At 33.6% G+C, this 26,087-nt stretch overlaps 1 protein-coding gene across 4 annotated transcripts; it reads right to left on the reverse strand.

The window, feature by feature from the left end:
• On the reverse strand, positions 1-25,038 carry NAT1 (N-acetyltransferase 1). 4 transcript variants are annotated; one of them, XR_013879365.1, is made up of 16 exons: positions 24,924-25,038; positions 21,458-21,544; positions 19,480-19,558; positions 13,086-13,178; positions 9,891-9,995; positions 9,439-9,541; positions 8,961-9,082; positions 8,574-8,678; positions 7,833-7,922; positions 6,768-6,946; positions 6,037-6,155; positions 4,858-5,744; positions 3,043-3,672; positions 2,392-2,544; positions 465-1,322; positions 1-279 (listed from the first exon to the last, which is right to left on the reverse strand). XR_013879365.1 is itself a non-coding variant. In XM_080159815.1 (15 exons), the coding sequence occupies exons 5-15, from the start codon at positions 9,954-9,956 to the stop codon at positions 1,260-1,262; spliced, it is 2,517 nt and encodes an 838-aa protein (XP_080015941.1). In that variant the 5' UTR covers positions 9,957-9,995; positions 13,086-13,178; positions 19,480-19,558; positions 21,458-21,544; positions 24,924-25,038; the 3' UTR covers positions 1-1,259. The 4 variants fall into 4 exon arrangements, 2 of the variants coding, with proteins under 2 accessions (XP_080015941.1, XP_080015943.1); XR_013879364.1 differs by having other exon boundaries at positions 1-340; XM_080159815.1 differs by having other exon boundaries at positions 1-1,322.
• Between the last annotated feature and the right edge of the window lie 1,049 nt (positions 25,039-26,087).

Consider the following 26,087-nt stretch of genomic DNA (forward strand, 5'->3'; position numbering starts at 1 on the left):
TGATTAGCTTCACAATTTATTGGAAGAAAAACAAATGTAAAATTAATTTTTATACCTATAAACATAAGAACAAATCAATTATGAGGAAGAGATAATACAGATTATAGCTAGGACGTAGCGGGGGACAAGAGCCACATCTAAATTTACAGAAACAAAAATAATCCAGGTGTTTTATTCATATGTTTATAATAGCTTGTGGTATTTAGTAATTACAACAAAAAAAAACTATGGAGATAAGTCTTGCTTTATGAGTGTACTTTGAATTTAAATAAACGATTACTGTAGTTTATTTTATAAGGGGGAGGGAGGGGGATAATGTAAAATTTAAGTTTTAAAGTTACTAATTCAAGAATAATGCCTTTGATTAAAAATACATAAAAAAGTCACTAAATTTTTATATAATCACAAGCGATAATTTTATTTAATAGCAAAAAAGATATGCTGAAAATTCTTGAAAAAGTAACCGAGAAAAAATGCCATGAATTTAGGCGAAGTAAAATTTATTAAGATCTTGAACAGGGGATATTAAAAATGGAAGATATTTCTAACATTAAAATAGCAACATTTAAACTTGAAGTATGAAGATAATTTAATAATTACTAAGATAGAGAGACAGAGAATATCAATAACTTGAATTTAGTCAACTTTTGTAAACGCAAAAACAAAATATTTAATTTTTTTTGTTTGCTTTTTTTCAGTACTTTTCAGGTCAAGCATTTTTTGTATAGTACACTTTTTATATTTAATACACTTAGTAGTATTTTATAAGTACATTTATCCATATGCTTACTTACAGATGTTAAAACATTCATTTATTAATAACTTTTTACTAGAGATTAAATGGATGGTTATATGATGCATGTTTGTGTATTATTATACGTGTATACATGTAATATGTTGATATCTTATTATCATTTCACTTTTTTATCTAATTTATCATGATGGTAGGTTATTCTTGACATTTTTTCATTCATTTCACGACGTTAAGTTTATTTCTTTTCTTTTTTTATGTTGAGGATTTTTTTGTAGGCTTCGACCTTCATGTGGGGTCAAAAAGAGCCATTTTTTAAAGATAAAAGGCTGCTTTTGGTGTAAAGTAGCAGAACTAACCACATAATCCAGTTTTAAAGACGGCACTTTTTCTTTAAAACTGATTATTTTTGCGGACTTTTGTTACATTTCTCGTTTCGCGGGCTTTTTAAAATTATTTTCTTGTTTCGCGGATTTTTTGTGTGTTTATTTGTTTGCAAAGACGACATTTATTCCTCGTCTTCCTCTTCTTCAGATTCAGCCTCCTCCAACCAGGTTAGCCATTGGTTCACCTAAAAACAGGTAGAACGTTAAACCTTGATTTTACACTTTAGACAAGTTATCCATCATAGCATAATTAAGGGCAGTAAAAAGCAAAAGCAACAATCAATCAGTAGAACAAAGCAAAATTTTTGGAGTAAAATTCAAATTATGAGACTTTTCTTGGTGCAATATTTTTAAGGCCACATTTATTCTGCTCCTTTTTAAAAAGGAAAGGCCTTGTAGGACAATACAAGGTATACAGGACGGTGATGGGGGATTAGAAACATAAAAATATTTAATAATATGAAAGAAAAAGTCTATATATTAGGGATGGCAATCCGGATCCGGGATCCGGAATCCGCCCAATTTTTGGGCAAATTTTGGAATCCGAATCCGGAATCCGTTTTTTAATAGCGGATTCCGGATTATTAATTTGTAGGCTAAAATAACAAATACAAATAACAGTTTTTTTCAGACAAAACTTATTTAAAATGTGGCAGACATATACCTAAAAAGTATTTTATTGTTTTTTTTCTACAGGTATAATGGTTGCTAGCATCCAAAGTTGCGTTTTTTTGTAAGTATTTTTTTTCATTTCACAGCTTTTCATGCTTCATTTATTTTTTTTTTGAAGCCTTTTAAAATACTGCTAGAATCCGGAATCCGAATCCGCCAAAATTAAGAATCCGGAATCCGCCACTTTTTTGACGGATTCTTTTAAGTGTCCGGAATCCGAATCCGGCCCAAAAATTCGACGGATTGCCATCACTACTATATAAGTATATATACAATCGAAAATTGTAACTCATCCCTTTACATAGGAACACTAAACACCAGTGATCTGAAGGGATAAGACAATGGCCGATAAAGTTATATACATCCCCAATGATAATAAACTAAATTACCCCTTCTGTAGCTTAAAATTAGAGATTGAAACGTTTCAACACTCAACTTAATAAACCATCCAATCTAAATTCACTAATATCCTCAAAGTTGTGAAGACAACGAATAGGAAAACGTTATAATAAAAGTTTGGGGACTAGCGTAATAAACAGCCCAATGTCCTTACTCTGACAAAACAAGATTATGAAGCTGTACCTGGAACAGAGCCTTGCCCTTGCCAGGATAAGTATCATTCACGTCCTCCTTCCACTTGAGGAAAGATCCCTCCTCAATAATATCATTCTCGTACAGAGCCATGAACCATCTCAACATCAGACCCTTGGGGAACGCCTTGTCAAAGCAGAACACCTACAAAAAAAATTATAAAATTAAACAATGGGATTTATAAAAGTAAATTAAAATTTCAAGGAGGTCTACAATAGTAATGTTACAACTTTTTTGGTTTCGAAATGAATTGGTTGGAGTAAGAGAACAAAATTAAGAATTCAAAAGTTTCATATTAGTGCTTAGATATCCTTATACTAAAGTAACAGGATGTTTGTTTGTCTCTGTGTCTGTACTGAAGGATCTCGCTAACCGCTGAACCGATCAGGTTCTCCTTAACAGGGTAGATTCTCATGGTTTCTTGGAAGGTTTATAACTATTTTGGGGGAGGGTACAACCACCCTCACAAGAGAAAAAAATCGTAAATTTTAAAAATATATGGGAGACTTCAACGTAACATAAAGAGAATTATCGTAAAATAAAGAAGTAATGTAGAGACTTTAAGAAATAAAAAAATCTAAAGTGCCACTAGAGGCCTCTAGGGGCGTAGCCGCTAGTTATTTGTATATTGAAGTATTATACCTGTAGGGCATAGATAGCACTCAGCTGAAGCAATCCATTCCCACCCAGGAAGTTCTTAAGCAGGGGCTTGAATTCGCAAATTCGCTCCTTCTCAACCTCATTAGTGTTGTCCTTGTTCGCGTCCACATTGGCCGAGGCGCTTTCAGTGCTGTCAACAATGTAACGGATGATGGCGTCCATAAGGGCGTACACAAATCCAGCATCTTCTTGATACTTGGCGTCCACATTGCTCTGAATCCATTCTTGCAGCCGCTGCGGCGAGATGTTGGCCTCATTGCCGACGGACAGCTGTTTTCTTAGCTCCGTCTTGATGCTAAGCAGAGGAACCAATAGGGTCAGCTTCTTTTCTTTAAGAACCTGTCCCAATTTATCCTCAGTGCGCAGATCAGATGGAAGCTGATCCAACAACTTTACTCCGGACTCGTTGAACATGGCTAACAAAGTATCTTCGCTGGTGGTGGCGCCCAACTTCTGCAGGATGGATAAGAACATGGGATGGGTTGATCCGCCCTCCGTCATCTCGGCGACCTCAATCAATTTAGCCTTGTTGGAGGCCAGGGTCCAGACGGCCAGGTCGACAATGCCAGAGATGTGCTGCTCGTCCTCCTTACCGTTCATTCCCTGTACAATCTTACCTACAAGATAATATAAAAAATTAATATTATCCATGTATGTACCTACAAATAATCAGGGATAAGGGATAGGAAACCTGGCCATAAATTAGGTCTCGGCCTGGTTTTGAAAGGGATCATGCAACTTTTACCATTTGCCTAATTTAATGACCTTACTGGCGGACGGCTCATATTGGCTACCGCTCTAAACCAATAGTGTTTTGTGAAATCAGTGTTCAAATCACAGATGGCGGAAATTTTACAAGCAGACAATTCTAGAAAAAATAATGATTTCGTCTGCTACGAAAAAATAAATATAAATGGTGTTAGATCACATTAGTTTAATTATTAAATCTGCTTAGAGTTAAACATTAAAAAAGGGCCACATAGAAAAAACAAAAATAACGGGATTATTTTTTTGGAAAGAAGGTAGCTACGAATTTTCATTTGGTAGTTTATAAATTAGATGTTGTATTTTGAATTTTAAAAATTTAGTACGGAGTTGATACAACACCTTCACCCTAATTTTTGTACAATACAACACAGTACAGATATATCATTACATTATATCCAGTATAGTATCCAAAGAACTTGATAGAATGTTACCCAAGTGCATATTTATTTATTTATTTTGAATTTTAATTAGCAATGAAATTTTCATATAAAATTTTTACTCATTAATAAAAATGCAAATAATACAAACTAAAGTCTGTCTGAGGGAAACCAAACGATAGCTTTCTGACAGTTCAAATTACCAAAGTAAAAGATAAAAAATTTTGGGAGAGAAAAAACTTCATTTTAACAAAAGCCATTAATATATAGGTTTATAAAAAGTTATGTTTTTTACTTTAAACTAGCTACCTGAATTTGATTCTATACTTTATCTACACACACACACACAGCTTTTTCATTAGCATTTTATACGAACCACTGCGCTATCCCAAAACTGGTTTATTAGGCTAGAAATAGGCCTAGGCTTGAAATAGGCCTGAAATAATATTTTCCTACGTTTCCCATCCCTTATCCCTGCAAATAATCTGTTTTAAGTGATAAGAACATGAAAAATGAAATTTCTAGATTAATAGTAAAGATTATGTTTTTGAATCTAATGGGAAACTTATTGAGGAACGTGTTATTAATCTTTTTAGTAAAAGTTTCACCTGGTACAAACTAAAACCATTATTAAGATTTAAAAAGAATAAACCTTACCTAAGCTCTCCTTGCAATGCACATCTGTAACAAAATCCTCCGCGACCAGCTGATCGCACAGTTGGAAAGTGAGGGCCCTGTTAGACTCACTGTCAAAACTGACAACCTTCTTCAGCATGTGAATCAGGGCATTGTTTGTCATCTGGCTGGGGATGTTACTCTCCTTCCACACAGTAAAAGCTTCATTTGTAGATTTTGTGTCGGTCAGCTTGGATAGGACTCCGTCCACACGGGAAAACACTTCCTCACGCGAAGGCCCGTGATTATTCTTCCTATCTGACTTGTTCTTGTCGCCGCCCTTCTTAGAGATGTAGACGGGCTCTAACACACTCATAGTCATGGCGCCGTTGTTGGGCTGCACCGGGACATTATCCAGACGGGCAGATTTAGGCAGAGCCGCCGGTGTTTTGGGCTTCAGCATTAGGTTACCGTTGGCAGGACGTAGTTGGATATCGCCATTCATGCCAGAACCGCCGTTCATACCGGAGTTGTACATGCTCATTTTCTTGAACCGTGGCGGCAAATCTTTGTCGCCGTTGGTCGATGTTCCGTTTCTGTCATAACTGTTATTATAACCCGGTCCGCCGTTTGATCTTCCGGTACCGCCATTAAGATTACCGCCGCGTCCGCGGTTGCTTGGGTGTGTCTTGTTGCGGTTGGCAGTAAATCTATCGCCAAAATCTGGCCGCTCCGCGTATTTATTATCAAAATTATCGCGTTTTGGTTTATAATCACCGCGGGATTCGTCTCTGTCGCGGTTGTTGTAGCCGTTATTGTGGTTGTTATAGCTATTGTTATGGTTGTTGTAGCCGTTGTATTTGTCCTCGTGATGGTGGCCGTTACGACTGCTGTAATTGTCATAACCATACTCGTTAGTTCCTTCTGAAAAAACAAAAACAAATCAATAGGTACTTATAATTTTCAACAAAATCTAAAGAACTTTTTAACTTATTCCTCTCCTAAAATCTTAAGTGCCTAGTGTTTTTTTTAATATGGGATTTAATAACTAAATGGTTATTCTACACATATCTATAAAATATTGGTTTAGGATCTTTATCTATTAGGGTACGACCCTCGAAGGAAAATGAAAAAGAGGGAGGAATAGATTGCTGACAAAAATCCCATTTTAAACAAAAAGAAATCCAAGAAAGCTATTGTAGAAAAAGTTTCTTACCTCCAATAACTCCAGGGCCTGTGCCTAAGCCCAATGAGTTGGAGCTCCTTGGAGCGGGGCCTCCAAAAATATCCTCCATTCCTTTGCCGCGACTCTTAGAAAATAAAACTTCCTCCAATCTGAAAGCAAATGTTCTATTAGTTTAATTGTTCGTAATTTAATATTATTTTGGACTTTATGAGATAATAGGAAACAAAATCAAATCTAACAAATCCTGATCTAAAATATATATATAACGGCTTCGCCGCTAGCCTCTAGGGGCGAAGCCCCAAGAGGTGATCAAAAAAAATTAAGGTGGAATTCGTAAAAGGACCAAGAAAATCTCATGCAAAAAAAAGGACCAAGGAAATCTTCTGCAATAAAAAAAAGTGGGGGGGGGGGGATTTTTTTGTTTTTGGAGGGGTTGGGGGTGTCCCACCCCCCAAGAAAATAGCCTAAAACCACCACAGGACCAGTAGGTATATATCCAAAAGAGTAGAATCCAATCGGCTCAGTGGTTACCGAGATGTTAAGCTTCAGACGGACGGACGGACAGACATCATTCTACTTTGTATTATAGATTAATAAATCAATATTTTATAACTGTTTATATCAATCAACCTATCGATCTATAATATATGTCTTATCCACTTCGTTTCAAACTTATTGTATTATAAAGTATTAAATCTCAAGATGAGCCTTCCTTTTAAGGCCAATCAACAATCTTATTACGCGTCTAAATCTTCCTTTACCTGGAGGCATGTAGGTCGCCTGGAGTACCCTTGCCAGCAGAACTTTGAGCGTCCTGCTGCGGCATGTAGATACATCCGTCTCTGGCCGCGTCTTCGCGGACCTGTTGAATTGGGCGGGGACCTTCCTGGGTCGCAAGCTTGCGCGGTGTCCACCGGTTTTCCCGCATATCGATCACATCCTGCGAAAAAGGTTCTATTAAGGTTCCATTGTATTAACATGGCGCGAAGTTGATATTGAGACTCCATTTCAATCAAACCGTACAAAATAGAATCCAAAATTCTAGTATTTCTATCTATCTCAAACTTTATCTATATTTATCTTAAACCTTATTTTAATCAACAAGGTTTAAGTACTATTTGGTTAGAATTTCCCATATTATCCTGAGCTGGATCTTTAAATAATTTTAGTGGTGAGCCAGATCGGGATGAGCCAACTTTCACCAATGAGAGCACAGCATTTTATGAAATGCCGCGCTGTGATTGGCCGAAATTCGGCTCACCCCGATCTGGCTCACCACTAAAATGATTTAAAGATTCAGCTCTGGTAATTTTCATATGAAAGTACACAAGGAAGTAATTTAAGTTAATTTCCAAGGAAAATAAGTATGGTTTAATAATATTTTAAGTACACTTTTTCAGCTGTACATATTGTTTAACTTTTAAGGCTTCTATAACAATATTCTGCATAGAATTATAATAAAGCTACAAATATTAATTGAATATATTTTATTGCCAATTTCAATATTTCTTGGAGAAAAAGAGATAGTGGATATTAGACAAAATTATACTAGTACTCAAAGTTATATAACACTTAATTTATCTAGGTTGGCTTAAAAACAATGGGTATTTTTATTGAATTTAAATTGTAAAGTTCCAAACTAATAGTTTCCAAATTTAACAACCTATAATTTGAATAGTAATAGCTTTCTTTATCATCGACGGGAATGACCTTTAAATTATCGTCCATTGTCTTATCTCTTAATATCCACAAGAAAACAAATTTTTTGAGGCGAATAATCAAAAAAATCACCCAGCAGATTGAGAAAAAAATGGACGAGAGTTTACCTGAAGTAAAAATTTGATCCTAGTTGGTGTATCTTGATTGGCAATTACCGCCTGGATTCGCTGAAAGTACTGGTCAACAAGCAGTTTTGCCTAAAAAATACATCAATGATAGAGTTGTTTGTTGCGCTTCTTAAGTTACCAAAAAGCCAGAAAAACACAAAAAAAATTGTCGCAAATAATTAAGATATATCGTGGGCTGCAATCTCCATCTATATGGAGAATATTCAGATAGTGGTGGATAATGGGACTGTAAATCATAATGGTACCCAAAGTCTTATAAGCACGACGTTATACAAAAAAAAACAGTGTTGCGGATCCGCATTGATTGTATGCGGATCCGGATCCTCCAAATTTGGTCAGTGCGGATCCGGATCCTTGACAATAAAAATAAAATCACCAAATTTTTTTAAAAATATTTATTCCTTAATCTCGAAGTCAAAAATACTTTTAATTTTTAATTCTGAACCTAAACCTTAAAGATTGGCTCTCATCACGAGAATGTCTTTGTAAGTGACTATTTTATATAAATTTAGGTAGATTTTTCCATAAATTTATACCCCAGGATCCGGATCCTTGGACTCAAAAAAATGCTGATCCGGATCCACAACACTTAAAAAAAAAGTTTGGGTAATTCAATTGAATTTTGTTTGTTGGATTCTAAAATCTAAAAGTTAACTGTATTGTATATACATCTATACTATACATCTGTTAATCCAAAAATAACAAGAATGAAACAATCACCTTAGGCGAATCAATGATGCGTCCGCAAGTCTTGAAGAGATGCGCCAGACACTCGAGGTCTTCAGCCTGATCCGCGATAGGCTGCTTTCGCCTTCCAACCAGCAACTGAAAAAAAAATAATCCCATAAATATTTTTTTCAGACAAAACAATTGCTTCTAGATATACTAAATACATGTTTCTCCTTAAAAGCCTTGTCCTTTTAGGGTCATTATTCCGAATAGAAGGTAAATATTTATAATTATACAATCATTTAATCTGTCAGGACTCTATTTTACAACATCATAAAAGAGAGGGGTAGGTTTCTGGTAAAATCCGTAAAACACAATTCTAAACATTTAATGTCTGGTTTCTATTTTCTAACTTTATAAAAGTCCGTGGATACTTACGTGTTCACAGCACTTGTGTATGGTGGAGTCATGGAGCATCTCGAGCTTGCCGAGCTCTCCGATAAACTTGATGTTCCCCAACATCTTTCTCTTCGCAATATACTTCGCCTCCTCCTCCTCCCCTGAAAAGCATAAATTTATTATAAGAGAATAGATGATATATTGTTGCTCATACCCCAATGATTAAAAACAAAATTAAAAGGTTATAACAATGGATTAATATTTTGTAAAAAAAACAACATACAATAGTTTTTAAATATACCTAATGTTTTCAGAAAATTTATGTACTAAATAGCCCTAAAAAAAAACAGCTGTAAGTAAGAAATATGTTTTTCAGCTATTACGTTACACTTACATGCGACTAATATGGGAAACATAATACCCCTAATACAGTACACCAAGTGATCTTTTTGCAAGACGGTCTGACGTAAAAAGACGTCAAAGTAGCTGCGCTACTAGAATGAAAAGTAACACAAACCTGTGAGGGTTCCGGTTTTCTTGTCATAAGTTGCGGAAAGAGCCGCTCTATTCTCGAACTCATCTCGGCAGTTAATAAGCAGCAGGCGTTTAAAGGTGGTAATCTAAAGAAAAAAAATTGTCATTTTGGTGTTACAATGGCAATTATGCCTATAAACGATTATTCAATCACAGAATTTGAAAGTTTTTAAACTGAAATTTTTAAAATTACATGGAAAGTTAAAAATTAGCTATTTGTTATGCAGTCAAAAGGCATAATTTTGAAGTTTGACGTGTTACTCCTCCCCCCCCCCCCCGAAAAATGAAAAAGTTTGGACGTCCTTACCTATGATATAAAGATCACCCACCCCCACTCCCAAAACAAATTTTGAATTTTTACCCCCCCCCCAAAAAAAAAACAAAAAATGTAAAAGCTTGGAGGACGCCCTTGCTGATAACAATCAATATTTTTACCTTAGATCCAGGGGGTTCAAAGTTTGGTGCATCTTCGGACAGCCGTTTGCACAGCTGTGCGTACATGGAACTGTATTTCGGCTCATCGATAGCTTTTTCAAATATCTAAAAAGAAAACATATTGTGAAAATACATCGCTAGGTACCTACTGTAAAAAAAAAATTACGACGATTTTCTTAAATCTTAGATGGACACAAACAAACCTTATGAAAAAACATACTTTATGCTTAGTTTAGTTAAGGTTATAAGGGTAAGTTCCGCCTTAATGAAAGGGCCCCGCAGTGTTAAGAGCTCCCAGAAGAGGCAAAATTCGGTTTCACCAAAAATAAAACCTACCAGATTACAATTGATCAAATGTAATTATAAAGATTTTAAATAATCCATTTCAATATTAGAATAGTTATTTCTCGCATAGTATTATTAACAGCTTTCCGCGGATATAGAATGTACAATTATAAGATTAAACCCAGTTTTTTTAGCCCCGAGGTGCCGTAGGCACGCGCGAAAAAAAACTGGTTTTAATCTTATAATTGTACATTTTTATATTCGTAGAAAGCTGGATATAATACGATGCTAGACATAGTTTTTTCGTATTGATGAGAACCGGTTCCTATCCACCGGATTCGAATGAATACGAGAAATATCATAATACGTTTTTAAAATACTAAAATTTATTAAATAAAACGATTGCATACTATTTATGTCTATTATAAAATATATATTTTACGTAATTATTGAACAGGATTTGCTCTTTATTTTCGATGCAGTTGACGTATATTTCAAAGGATTGACGTGCTTCATATAAGTTTTGTATTTTTAGAATAGCAACTAAAATTGTGTTTTAAAAGTTATGAAATTAGGTTAGATATGCATGTTATCAGGAATACAGGTGTAGGTCAATGAAAGTTAATCTCTCCACGTGTAAATGGTAAAATAAATCGCAGGAAATAACGAAAAACGTATGCCAATAACAGAATATTAGCTAGGTAAACCCCGTGCAGAACTTTAAAAAAATCGATATAAATTTTTGTAAAAATTATGAAATACCCAAATCTCTGCGTTTTCGACCATTTAAAGTTGAAATTTGTTTAGCAATTGCATTAGTTGCAGTCAACACTTGAGTGCAAAAAGTGTCCACATAAATACGCTAATTTTAAAAACAAAATCGGCAAACTTATAAACAGATGGAAGGGAGGGGCGGTATGATTACATTTACTGATTCTGACTCATAAAATGAATTTTTAGATTCTTCAGTATCTGTTTTAGAATTTTTAAATGGAACATTTAACTTATATTCTTCACTTGTGCTAACATTAAAAGTTTAGCTACATTGTTGGCTTACAATTGCAACCCCTTTTAGCTTTTCAATAATCCCTTTTAACCAATAGTAACCCTACCCGCAAATCTATTTTAATCATAGATTTGACAATGGACAATAAGTAATCATTTTCTTTTTTATTTTAAAGGCCATTTAGAAAATAACCTAAACTATTATTAACTTATTTCAAGCTTCCAAAAAAAATATAAAACTTATTTGATTTTGAAAAAAAACAGTATTGGTATTATAGATGGATATGTTTAATTCTAAATGCAGATATGAAAATATGTTCATATTTATAGTGGTATGGGATATTTTCTGACAACGTTTTGACAGTACATCTACGCCACCCCCTTCCCCCTTGTAATTCCCTTTAAAGTTTCAAGTTTGCACAAATTCCAATAACACTTTATCATGGGTAAAGTGATTGGTAACAAAAACATTCATTAAAAGTTAGAAATGGTTTATGGCAAAGCTCCTCTACAATTAGAGTTTCTGTACGTTCATTAATCCGTGTGATTTTTAAAAATCTTACGTTTATAACAGATTTAAAAAAGAACATTTAATATTACATTCAATTCAAGGATTTACTTGCAATAGGTACTTATTTACAAAAAAACTTTATAGGGTTATTCTTTAATCTCATTGATTGTAATCAAGACATTATGCAATATACACAAAAATTTAGCTTGGTCAATTCCTTATACAAAATTTTGATGTTCTTTCAAAAAAGTAAATAATATTGGAAAATTCGCTCTTCTTACAATCAATGATTTACTTATTTGACAGTTTTGTTTCACTACAAACCTTTTAAAATAGTAGCTTTTTATATTTAATTTAAACAAATAAGCAAGTATGATAACCATAAAAGAGGGATAGGCGAATGCAAGATAATTAAACCTTGCTCTTAGGTTAAAAAGAATAAGTTTTGATTCATAAAGAAAGAATGAGAATATTATCTGTTTTTCACCTATCCCCTATTCCTTGGTTATTGTGTGTGTGTTTGGTTAAACATGTGAAACCTAATTGATACAAAGTTTGAGCAAAGCAGTAACTGCAATGCAAACTGCAATATTTCCAAACCACACACACACACTCACACACACACACACACACACACACTCACTCACTCACACACTCACTCACCAACCACACACACACTCACAACCACACTAACTCACAACCACACACACACACACACAGCCAATAGCCCGGGATTAGGGGATAATGTATTTGCTTGCATGAAATATTAAAAGTATGTAAGATGCTAACGGCAATTAAAATTATTTTGGGGTATTTCTTGGGAGGGTGGTGGCATTCCCCAAAAAAATGGCTATAAACCTTCTCAGGACATATGAGAAGTTAAACTGTAAAGGAGAACCATATCGGTTCAGCCAGATGCGAGATCCTTTGGTACACACATAGATCCTATTATTTTTAAGGATTGGCATGGTTTTTGGTAAGGTTGGGCCGGATACTGTTTTGGCCGGATACCGGATATCCGGCTGTTTTCTAATGCCGGATATCCGGTTCTGGCCGGATATTTGGCCAACGTTCGATATCCATCAATTTACCGGATATCCGGCGTCAAAAATCAGCCGGATATCATGATCGGATAGTTTTAATATCCGGCCGGATATTTAAAAAGGCCGGATATCCGGCCCAACGCTAGTTTTGGACTAGGTAAAGTATGAGGATGGATTGTCTTTAAAAGATCTCGTTATCATAGTAAGCTAGGCCTTATGTGGAAGATCCAAATATCAGCTGAATACCAAATTCAAGAAATGTCTCACTCTACTTTACAAATAACTTGAACATTTTAAATAAAATTACCAGAAAGGTTGCGTGATAATAAAACTACAAATTGCAACACTTACCAATAGAATAACACCCTTGAAAACAGTCGGGGATCCGTGTCCAATGATGCTCTGTATGTCACCGCTTAACTTTTCAAACTTCTCGGGGGTAATCTAAAACAAAAAATAAATTATTTTCTCGTATTCATTCGAATCCGGCGGATAGGAACCGGTTCTTATCCATACGAGAAAACTATGTCTAGCATTGTATTATATCCAGCTTTCTACGAATATAAAAATGTACAATCAAAATATAAAATCCAGTTTTTTTAGCCAGTGCCTTCGGCACCTCGGGGCTAAAAAAACTAGTTTTAATCTTATAATTGTACATTCTATATCCGCGGAAAGCCGTTTATAATACGATGCGAGAAATAACTATTCCTTTCGTCTTACAAAATATATAATTACAGGTTTTTTAAGCGAAGCTTTTATATAATTAGGGTCAATTTTCACAATACCTACACCATACAAATAATTCCTAATATTTTGTACTATCCTACTAAAATGTAAAAATATAAAAAGAACTTTCATTACCTAAAGACTTGATAAGGGGGACTAACATGAATATAGAAATCAACCTGTCTAACAAAATAATAATTATAACATATTTATGAAAATGTTTCATGATTTTTTTTCACTTTAATACCAGATACCCATTCTGCCATTCGTTAGCTAGAAATTTTTATTTAGAAAATATACAATTATGTTCAGAGTTCTAATGCCATTAGTGTACGGAATATTACACCAATAACCTTTATTGATATGGGGCGAGGGGTAGTTTAATTAATCATAATTGGTTTATATTTACATTATTAGTTGATTACTGCAAACAATTACCTAAATTTGTTTTAAGATTTGTTTAAAATAAATGAATTTCTTAAGTATATCCCTTCCTTGCGCAATTATGGATGGAGAAGGACTGCACGTTCAGCAGTGTATGTAAACGTGAATTAAAATGTGTTTTCAAAACATGTGTACAACCTGCATCATTTGCTAAATCCAGGTACATTAATTCAAGGAAAATCATAAGATTATTTGAAAGAGAAAGAAAGGAATGGAAAAAAAGAAAACAAGAGGGGGGGGGGGAGTTCTGACACATTTGCGTAAACCTGGTATATAGGCTTTATCTGAGAGGATAGGTTATCAAAGATAAAAGCTTTCTTTTATGATGAATTTTCCCAAGTTTTAAGATTTTTTGGATAGGCCTCCAGGTTCCGGAGCTCCAGGCCTCCAGGTTCCGGAGCTCCATGCCTCTAGGTGGTCTCTGGACAGGTAAAAATTAAAAAAAATTTTTTTTTCTTCAAATATGTGGATAACATAAAAAAGATGCATATTTTGTTTTATGAGTTTACCTCTAACTCTTTCCTCTCAGTCCAAAGATAAAGCCTATATACCAGGTTTACGCAAATATGTCAGAACTTCCCCACCCCCCCTTGATTATGAAGAGAGAAAAGGAAAAAAAGTAACAAAGAAAAAAAGTAAAAATAAGAGCAATATAGAAAAATAGAAAGAATATGAGATAAAATAGAAGAATTTATGTTATAAAAACATAGGTAATTTATGTATTATTGAACTGGAATGGTTTCTATCTTCATACATAAGACTCACGTTGGATAAACGAGACTTTGACAATGTTTAGTTATACAACTCAAAATCTCCTCTCTTAACTCTCAAAGATGAGGTATAGTACTATATTGCACAAATAATAGACCATGGTCGACACAGTGGGAAAGCAGCTGGAAAAGGAGATTAGTCATAAAATAAATCTACGCAACCCCCCCCCCCCCAAAAAAAAAAAAAATACTGTAAAGTTATCAACTCAAAACCTTGGAGAAAGAATATTTTTTTTGTATTTTTTCTCTCAACGCCAATTTATTTGTCTGTCCCTAAAATTATTTTTCAGCCTACTTTTCCCAAGCCCCTCTTCCTACCCCTTACTTCCCGCCAATTTCCCTGCCGCACCAAACCAAACACAGCTAGGAAAACGTGATTTTCAAAAAAAAATGGCCAAAATAAGAAGTTGGAATTAAAAGTACAAAACGGTTGAAAACTTTGTTTTTTCTTTCCTATTTTCCAATGATTATATTACTAAAAGGTTTTAGATTTAATTGTAAGCAGCGAAGTTTTCGGCCTGTCAGACGTTCTAAGGAACCAAGTGCCCATGAAAAAAATGTCACTATGATAATAAACACTGATTTTTATACATTGACACTAGAAAAGTATTAGTAGTTATATGACAAGATTACAAGGGTGCTTAACAGACAGTATCATTTAAACTTCTTATTTCATCACTTTCTAGTAAAACAAAACAGCCAAAATCCACAACTTAATCAAATATTTAGCTACTAGAAAACTTGGTTTCTTTATCAAATACTAGCGGCTACGCCTCTAGAAGCCTCTAAGTCTAGGGACAGTTAAGTTAGGAGGGGGAAAAGTCGACATCATTTCAATTTGAGTTTCAAAAGGATAAAAAAAATATTTTTTGGGGGAGGGGGGTTGAAGACACCCTCTTCAAAAATAGTTTAAAACCTTCCCAGGACCTATAAGAAGCTTCACTGTAAAGGAGAACAATATCGGTTCAGCGGTTAGCGAGATCCTTAGAGACAGACAAAAACGATTACTACTTTATATAATAGGATATCTGCTTTATAGAAACAACAAAAGAAAATAGTTGAAAAGGGTCGTAAAAAAGGAAAATTCTGTACTATTATATCATTTATGATCAAAACCAAAAACAAATTACATGATTGCTTCAAAATATTTTAAAATCATGAAACTTTGGCATTGCTATTGCATTTTAAATTCAGCCTTTCTCTATAAAAAAAAAATAAATGGCTTAGTCCAAACTTATTTAACCCAAGTCCATAACAAAATGCAATAAAGAGATATTTAAACAAGGACAACTAGATCCATAACTGGCACAATATTACATAGAAAGGTATACCTATATAAAATTATATTCGGGTCATAAAGGGAGAAGATAAGGCCGATAAATTGATATACATTCCCAATGATGATACAAAAAAATATCCCTTCTGTAGATTACAATTAGTGGTTAAAATATTTAGACACTCAACTTAAATAAAAGTACCCAAAGTTACAGGGTCAAATGTTATTATAAAACTTAGGGGAGTAGTGTAATAAACAATTCAATGTCCTCTCCCTCCCTAAATTTTATAGAGGCATGTTACAGGGCAAAAATAAACCATTCTATGCTAATATAGTTGCAATTTATAGATGATCTCTTACAGTGAATTATAGAGCTGCTATGCTGTTGAAAATGTGAACGCGTTGCTTGGTTGGTGTTGTATGACCTTCAAATCATGAAAAAATGCATCCGTCCACCAAAAAGAGAAAAAAGTAGAGACAAAGAGAACTAGGGAAAATGGGAAAGAAACAAAGGGAAAAGAAAGGGAAATTGTTGGAAAAAGGAAAATGAGAAAGTGAGAGAGAGAGAAATGCAGCAAGTAATATCCATCTCTAAGAAATGCAGCCGAGAATTTGCAACAATTGCTGGTTCTTCCCAGGGAAACGGCCCCATTTTCATAAATCTTAATTGTGTAAGGTTAATGTGAATTTCTCAATTTCCAATGCTACAATATATTATTAGCCTTTGAATTAATAACCTTTAAGTCAATTTTAAAAATTCAACAATTACCAATGTGATACAAATTTTTTTTTTTTGTATGAAGGCTGGTCATCATATGCATTTCTTAAACAAGATCCACCGATAGCTACCCTTACTAAAAACTACCTTCTTTTACCATCATCCCCATATTCAGGTTTTGAAGTCATTATAGTAAACAATAATATATCTGACTATCAATGGCTTTCTTTAAACTTACATCCTTATTCGAACAACATAATTACATATCTCTTTCCTCATTTTCACACAAACAAAACATGATTAAAATGATTGACTAGTCCACCATATTTCTGATGGAGAACTTGCCTTGACCCAGCCCACCAATGCATGCACATATTAAAACCCTTTCTGGTAGCATGAAAGTACATCCAAGATATCAAGGTTCTGTTTTAAACGGTCAAATATATATTTGCTTGCTGACTGAATGTTCCCAACTAAGGGGATGGAGTTATAGAAACTAAGAAAGACTAGAAATGTTATGATAATGTTTTGTAAGTTATAGTTGTATTCCTCAAGCATTACCCTTAGCATGACAGGTGTCCCCCCCAAAAAACACGTTCTGATTTCCCACCAAAAATTTAACTTTAGTGTGTCCCTAAGGTGTCCTATTTTATTCCTTTTGAAATCAAAGTAAATCAATGCGATGAAGGTTGTCATTTAGAAAGGAACAGATATGTGTTTGTTAGGTTTTGTATATGGGATGGGTAAAATCCATAGAAATACAAAAAGGCTGTTATAAAATCCTTTTTTAAAGTATATTCTATATCTCTCACTTCCCGCTTTCTATGCAAAATTCCTTTATTATGCTATTTGGGAAAATTGCAAGTTCCCTGAATATCAACACAATGGTTTTATACATTCTATAAACAAATTCTTTTTCTAGGAAATACAATTAACATGGAACATAATATCTATTTGTAGTATAGCTTTAATTAAGCTTTAAGAAACAGTCAGTAAGATATAGCTGCACTATTTAAAGAAACCATAAAAGGAAAATACAAGTTTTTCCTTATTATCGACACATAATTTGCAATTCTGCTGTTTTTAATATCTTATGTAATACAATAGAAATACTAAACAAGGACCAATTATTTCAAAGAAGCACCAATGAATCACAAACAAATAATGGTCTATTTATTAGGGTAATTTTATGTAGAACATCTACCATACTCCATGCAAGGGATAAGTAGTAATGAATCTCTGGTAAGGAATATTATGCTACTTAAAGAGTGTGCAAAAAATGCGGACATTTTTAAAATTGAAATTGCGCGGTTTGTGTTAATAGTAGAAAAATGTTACGCATGCCGTTAGAACCGCTATGAAGTCTAATTTTTTTGGAAATATAAGAACGATTCCTCTGCTACGTATAGTCAGTTGGAACATTTTAACACGTAGCTCCTAAACTAAACGTAGCACAGGAATCGTTTTTATATTTCCTAAAAACAGACTTCTTAGCGATTCTAACGGTATGCTTAGTATTTTTCTACTATTAACACAAGCCGCGCAATTTCAATTTTAAAATGTCCGCATTTTTTTTGGCACACCCTTTATGTTGAATAATCCTTATATAAGAACATGAAGCTCATACCAAATTGCACCTACATCTTACGGTTGTATGTAAAACTTCAATACAATATACAATAGTCAATGCAACACAGCTCATACCAATAACGAAATTAATTCGGAAGAAAATCACGAAACCTATACGTGTTTTTCAGCTGTCGTTGGGGGGCAAAACATCGTAAAATTGACGACCTCTTCATTTGCCCCCCAAATATTATTTTAGATTTATTTTGCTTGTTGGTTATACCTTTTTCCTGAATGCAACAAATAAAAGCTAAATATTCTAAAGATTTTATTGCTACTAGAATCAGACTATGTGCGCAGAATTAAAGAGTAGCAACGCTATAGACAACTGAAGACTTCTATGAACATAAGGTTTCAATATTAATACTATGCAAAAAAATATTCAATGAGAAAAAGTATACTTCTATTATGTAATCTTTGTATACTTAGATTCGAAGAAATAGTTAGGAAATATCTCATCAGATGGATGCATTAACACCAAACATACTCATTATTACCCAACCCTAGCCTGGGTGGGTATGGCATTGGAGTAAAACACTAGAGGGAGAAAGGGTTAAATAACTGTATCTCACCATCGCAACCACCAAGTACAACCCTTCTATTGGGTCATTGAAAATCGACCAATGGATTGCTTATATAACACAACAGAAAGGGAGGTAGTTGAATGTATATACATCTATAATATAGATCTGTAGGTATGGCAGATGTTCTACTTTGATTAAACTTAACAGTATTGCGTACTTTTTACCATGAAAAATATTAACATTTTGTAAATATACATTTTATTTGTATATTGAAAAGAAAAAACTTTTTACATTTAAATGTCAACTTACCTAACAAAAACTTAAAGCAAAATTGAAGGGACAAAGATACTAAAAATTCACATCTATTTGTATTAATATAGGTTTCCAAATAAGCTAAACAAACCTACAACCTCTAACTAGTAAAAGTTTCCCAAAGCGCAGCGCTACAACTAGGGTTGGGCCGGATACTTTTTTGGCCGGATACCGGATATCCGGTATCCGAATAGTTTCAATATCCGGTATCCGGCCGGATATCTGGCAAACGCTTGATATCCGGCAGTAAAAATCTGCCGGATATCCGGATAATTTCAATATCCGGCCGGATATCGAAAATGGCCGGATATCCGGCCCAACCCTAGCTACAACTAATAAAACTGACCTTGTTAAGGATCCCTCTGACCCTACGAAATACATAATCATCATGGTGATTGGTCTCAGATGGAGGGAGAGTGTCTCGTCTGGTAAATTAATCACAATAACATTAACATCACTTTTCTCCAAAAAAAAATTACTATTTAAACATGGCAATAGGTTAATATTTTAAATCATTTAGTCCAAAATATCCCAAAAATTTAACAAAATTACTTCTACATTGATATTACAAATAAGAACATAAATCAGCGTTTCGGAGCCGTATAATTTTGATGCGGCTCCGGCTCCGCGGAGCCGTATCTGGAAATACGGCTCCGGCTCCTACCTTAAAATTAATATATCAATTTTTGTTCATTATTGAATTTGATAAAATAAAATAAATAATATAAAATATTTTGCTTTTATTTGATTAAAGCTATATAAAAGTAGAAGGATGTGTGTCTATTTGTTAAGTAACAATAGTTTTTCAGTTTATTATATAGAAATAGACCGTTGCCAAATTATAATATTACTTTAAAAAATCATTTTTAGCTAATCTGGAGCCAAAGCCGTTTTTAACGAAAAATACAGCTCCGGCTCCACCAAAAATGTTGCTGCTCCCGGCTCCGGCTCCGAAACGCTGACTTAAATATTAAAAGACATGACCCATTTGAATTTCTGTAGTTGAATTGAAGTACAATAATGACTAAATAACTTTACTCTACAAATATGATGCTATAACATAAACATTCGTTCTCCAAAATTAAGGAAAACCTAAAAATACCTTAAATTGTACAAGAAATACTATGCTAAAAGCCACTTGCAAAAAAAACCTAACTTTTCTTGCAAAATACATTTAAAATCCCACAGACAAAGCTAAATGTACTGTATTGCACAGATATTTAGGATGACAGGCTAATTCAGAGTCCGATTGTGTACAGTAAAAACCCACGGAATTTTTCTTAAGTTCACAAATATATTTAGTAGGGTTTACTTTATTAACTAAATGTACAAACCATAATTTTTTCTCAACTAACAATTAATTCAACGTGTAGGATTATTTTAGGGGTTACTTTCCCGTGTACTTTTTAAACTTGCGCACAATCTCGGACTAATATACACCACCAGTCACCTAATCTAGGTACCTTACAAAATCTGTAAAACATTATTTTCTGCTTTTCTTTGTTCAAACATCGGCAAAATAAAGAATAACAGCTATGGACCACCCAAAATTGTAACAACATAATTTTCATTGTTTTTAAACTTCAGAAAAGTTCCTGCGGGGGATGTTATATGTATTATAACCCTACAATGCACTCTTCAACCTTGCCTAACAGAAACATCCTTACTAGATTCAAACATTTTATGGTGAGAGGGAGATAGATTTCGGGTGGCCCAGATATTAAAAAGAGATATTACGGATAATTCTTTGTTTTTAGGCACGAACAAGAAACCGTAAAAGCGTGAGAGGGATGATTTCAACCCTTTCTTGTTAAGATAGTTCTAAAATCATTGAATTCTTTAGTATAACAATTGAATCAAGTCTATCATGGCACACCACTTTACAGTCATACTACTGATATGAATAAAACTATTGAAACCCACTCATATAATGGTTTTTAAGTAGGTGTACCTCCAATTAATTCCTTTTTTTTGTTGCTAAAAATCAGTTGAAGTGATAGGACATCAAAAGACATAGATATTAGCAAACAAAGAAAACCTTTTTTTGCTTTATATTTAAGATGCTTTTGGCTTTTCCTATAACATTAGAATGAAGTACTTTAAGTAAATGTTAATTTTTGAGTTTTTCATATCTCAAATCTTTGTAAATAAAAAGATCAAAATTTCTGTATGACACTTAAGATCTCTTGAATGACAAGAACGACCACACCCGATGACTAGTTTTGTTTTAGGGTACGTATAGGCTAAAAACAATTCAACTAGTGCTACATAAAGTAACTGAAAAGGAAGGAATCACGTAATAGGTTATATGTTATTGCAATTGCCTAAGCGTTGAGGGGGCAATCCATCTTCGCTGTTGATTGGCACTGGGCTGCTCTGAACCGCTGGCCTGACGACCCACTCCCCCTGACCTGAAAAATATATTAAACATTATTAATTTTTATCCATTTAATAAGAATTTAAACATACATAGATGTGAAAAAGCTTCAATACAAGATTAGTTTTAATGAAACCAAACCCTTAATCATCTAGAAATCTACATACCTTTTATTCAAACTCTCTAGATCTCCAGAAAGTGACTATTAACTTTGATTTTAGTTTTCAAAAGGAAAATGTTTTTTTTTAATGAGGGGAGTTTTATTATTTCTAGGGGCGATTTCCTTTCCCCCAAAATAGTTATAAACCTTCTCGAGACCTAAATAAAGCTTTGCTGTAAAGGGGAACCATATCGGTTAAGTTAGCGATATCCTTTGCTAGAGCCAAAAAAAGCTTATCATTTTACAAAACAGGAGGATAGAAAAACTGTTATTATCACTTATCTATGAAAATCTCCATATAAAACCCCATTCCCAAAATGTGTAACACACAAACAAACCATTGGATACCACTGCTTTGGAAGTCCCATGAAAATTATTTTTGAATTGTTGAAAATAAGTGAAAACTGATAAAAATTAAATGTTTCAGTTTGACATACTTTATTGTTATAAAAGCAATAAACTTATCAAAATATGCCGGTAGATAAAATGCGTAATTGAATTTTCAGTATAAGAAGATAACAAACACATGTTTCTGTTCCCGCAAAAAAGTAAACATGTCGTCATTTTTAAATTGGAACGTAAAATATTTTCATTTTATTAAAACAGGATTTTGTTTATGATTCATTTTAAGTATTTTTTCAACCAGTAAAAAGGTAGCGATTATAGTATGCATCTCGTAATCAAAGAGGACTATCCAAGAACAAGAGCAAGTGATTCTAAGCATCTTCCAGCATTGACCCATAGTATTTTTTTAGGTGAATATACTAGGTTTATGTTTAATATTTGCTTTATCGACTAAAAAGTTAGGTTTCACCATGGTTTTATATGAAAAAACTTTGAGATGTAAAGCAATTTTTAAAGCAATATTATCAAATGCTTTGTTGAGTTCAAAGGACAAAATAAAATAACACTGCAGAAAAGCATCAAATGTTGTAAATTGCAAAAGTACATTAATTAAACTGTTTACAAGTTACAAACCCAAACCAAGTATATTTACTAAAAAATACTATGGGTCAATGCTGGAAGATGCTTAGAATCACTTGCTCTTGTTCGTGGATAGTCCTCTTTAGGCAGACAGGAGTTATGAGTCATATTTAAGTACCAAAATCTTGATTAAGAGACAAATATAATAATCAACGTCCCATTTAAAATAGGAACACATTTTGAAATTATTATTTTGTTAACTTAGATATTCAAAATAGACAACCTTAAGATTTCTACTTAAAATAAAGCTTAATGTAAGTCCTAGGCAATTCAAGGAATCTTGTAAAGCAGATACCAAACCCAAAATTTATTTTAAACAAGGATGACAACATCCATAAAAGCGAAGCACTGAAACGGTAGGACAAACGGACATTAACATTTGTATAGTGTCAGAACTGAATAATCAAAATATAAATGTATAAGAGTCGAACCAAATTTGTAAGTAAATTTGTTGAAAAACTGCTGGATACAGGATAATGTTTATAAACATACTTACATTTTTAGGACTTGATTATAGAGTTGCTTTGCTTATAACATTATACTTTGTTGTCCCAGGAATTAATATACCAAAAATCAGATCAATCGGATGATTAGATCACATGAAAATTTGTTGTTAAAAAAGTAAAAAACTCGACATGTTTAAAATGGACGTACGGACATTCTGGTAATGATTATAGAGTTTCTGCGCTTTCTAAATCGTACCCAATTACTAAAGGAATCACCATGCGAAGTTCAAAATCGATAGAACAATTCTAACATGCCTAAATTAACGAAAAAAGTTATCCGTTACGGACGGACGAACTTACGGACCGACCCTAATTGTAGAAAAGCTTCGCTTTTAACAAAATGTTTAAATATGTATAAATGTGTGTTGATATTGTTCATACATAAATAACAAGCATTCTTAAACACCATGTATTTAAAATGGAGAGGGAAAAGACAATAGCTCTTAAATCAGTATACAACCCTTGTTTCTTCCAATAATAATAATAATAAGCTACCTATTGAAAGGAGAATTTTTTTGTAGGCTAGAGATAGTTTTCTTTTCATACTTCTTTGATTAATATTAATCTAAACTTATCCATTTAAAGGAATCTTGATCACGTCCATGATTTCTTGTTATATTATAATTTGTCTCAATATGGGTCTTAAGGTTGTTAAACCTTTTACGAATGTATAGATGAACGTAATACGTTATTTAGTAGCTAAATAGAAGTAGAACAGCGGGGAAATTATTACCTATCGAATTTCATCAATTTTAATCATGTTGATTTTGTGTGTAAGTTATTTATCGCATCGTATTACAAACAGCTTCCCACGGATATTAAAATGTGCTATTACAAGATTAAATAAAGTTTTTTTTGCCTCGCGATGCCAAAGACACGGGCTAAAAAACTGGTTTAATTCAATGATAGTACAGTTTTATATTCGTAGAAAATTGGATAAAATACGATGCTATACATAATTTTTCAGTATGGCTGAGAACCGGTTCTAATCCATCGCATATTAATCGGTTTCAAAGCGATACTGGAATAGTTTTTTCTTTCATCGTATTATAAACAGCTTTCCGCGGATATAGAATGTACAATTATAAGATTAAAACCAGTTTTTTAGCCCCGAGGTGCCGAAGGCACAGGCTAAAAAATCTTATGAATGTACAATTTTATATTCGTAGAAAGCTGGATGTAATACGATGCTAGACATAGATTTTTCGTATGGCTGAGAACCGGTTCTAATCCATCGGATATTAATCGGTTTCAAAGCCATACTGGAATAGTTATATCTTTCATCCTATTATAAACAGCTTTCCGCGGATATAGAATGTACCTCGGGGCTAAAAATCTGGTTTTAATCTTATGATTGTACATTTTTATATTCGTAGAAAGCTGGATATAATACGATGCTAGACATAGTTTTTTCGTATGGATGAGAACCGGTTCCTATCCACCGGATTCGAATGAATACAAGAAACTAACTTACCTAATGACTCCAGCCGTCGTGGTGAAAGATACTTAAATAGTAATTTCTCGCATCGTATTATAAACGGCTTTCCGCGGATATAAAATGTACAATTATAAGATTAAAACTAGTTTTTTTAGCCCCGAAGTGCCGAAGGCATCGGCTAAAGAAACTGGTTTTAATCTTATGATTGTACATTTTTATATTCGTAGAAAGCTGGATATAATACGATGCTAGACATAGTTTTTTCGTATGGATGAGAACCGGTTTCTATCCACCGGATTCGAATGAATACGAGAAACTAACTAACCTAATGACTCCAGCCGTCGTGGTGAAAGATGAGTGTCTCCGCTAACAAATATTCAATCCTCTTTGGCGAAGATGCGTTTTAAGAGATAAAAATCTGAAATAATAACAAAAACGTTATAAAAATGAAAAAACAAACATTTCAAAACACAATACCTATACTCAAATTGATTTTTTTACCAAATAGGCAAAAACTATGTAATCAAACAATTAAAAAACATCAGAAAATTTTAAATAATTAAAGGCAAAAGTATATAAATACTAGTAGCGCGTTTCATAAAAACCCACAAATAATACATTTTTTTAGGATAAAATAAGAAAATCTCTAATTTGGGTCATGTATCTTCTTGTAGTAATCTAGTTTTTACATATCAAAATATTGCGTATTTCATACATCATTACATAAAAGATACTTGTTTTTATATTTTATCAAACTAATGTTTTTAGGTTTAATTTTTGTCATATAACATAATATCAATGGTTAATTGAGAAAACCGGTTTGTAACTTGCTATAACCAGAAGTTGAATATTGACAGGAGACATGAGCTCTATAATGTCTTCATAGCACACACTATATACAGCTCCTATACAACACTAGTAAACTTTATTACATTTGGAGGGGGGTGGGGGGGGGGGGGGGATTTACACTTTCTCTCTCTGTGATATTCCCCCTCCCTTATATTCAGAGAGGTTGCTCTGGTACACCCCCTCCCCTCCCTCTTCCCTACAAGAGGATGTAAAGTTCCTACAAAGTAACATAAAATAAACGTAGGTACGTATTCAATATTTTTTTTTCTCGAAATATTAATTTAATACGTTTATTTGTGTTGCTTAAAATAATCTTATAAAAAAACTATTTTAGATCGAAATGCTATAACGTGTGAACACTTAGGCATCGGAGGACAAGAATTGGGAGGGGTAGGAGATAAAGGGGAAGTGGCTAACGGAGGGCCTGCATTGCAGAAAGCTACTGGTGGGGTTTAGAGCCGTCTTTTTGGAAAAAATCACATAACTATTTGAAGCTTTACAGATTCATTTGTTTACAGTAGTAATATGGAAAAGATAGCTTTAGACACATCTTTGGGAGGTTGTTATCAAACACAGACAATATTCAAAAACAACCCCCCACACACACACACACACACACACACACACACACACACAAACG

The sequence above is a fragment of the Acartia tonsa genome, chromosome 5 (assembly GCF_053477335.1).
Source record: "Acartia tonsa isolate MP-2025a chromosome 5, ASM5347733v1, whole genome shotgun sequence".
NCBI lineage: Eukaryota > Metazoa > Arthropoda > Copepoda > Calanoida > Acartiidae > Acartia > Acartia tonsa.

Bases quoted from the DNA above. Each gene is read 5' to 3' on its own strand.
- NAT1 (XM_080159815.1), bottom strand. From the start codon at position 9,956: ATGTACGCACAGCTGTGCAAACGGCTGTCCGAAGATGCACCAAACTTT. The intron at 6,156-6,767 runs GTAAAGGAAGAT...ATTTGCTTTCAG, and splicing joins GGCGACCTACATGCCTCCAG to ATTGGAGGAAGTTTTATTTT. The intron at 2,545-3,042 runs GTATAATACTTC...TTTTTTTTGTAG, and splicing joins GTGCTATCTATGCCCTACAG to GTGTTCTGCTTTGACAAGGC.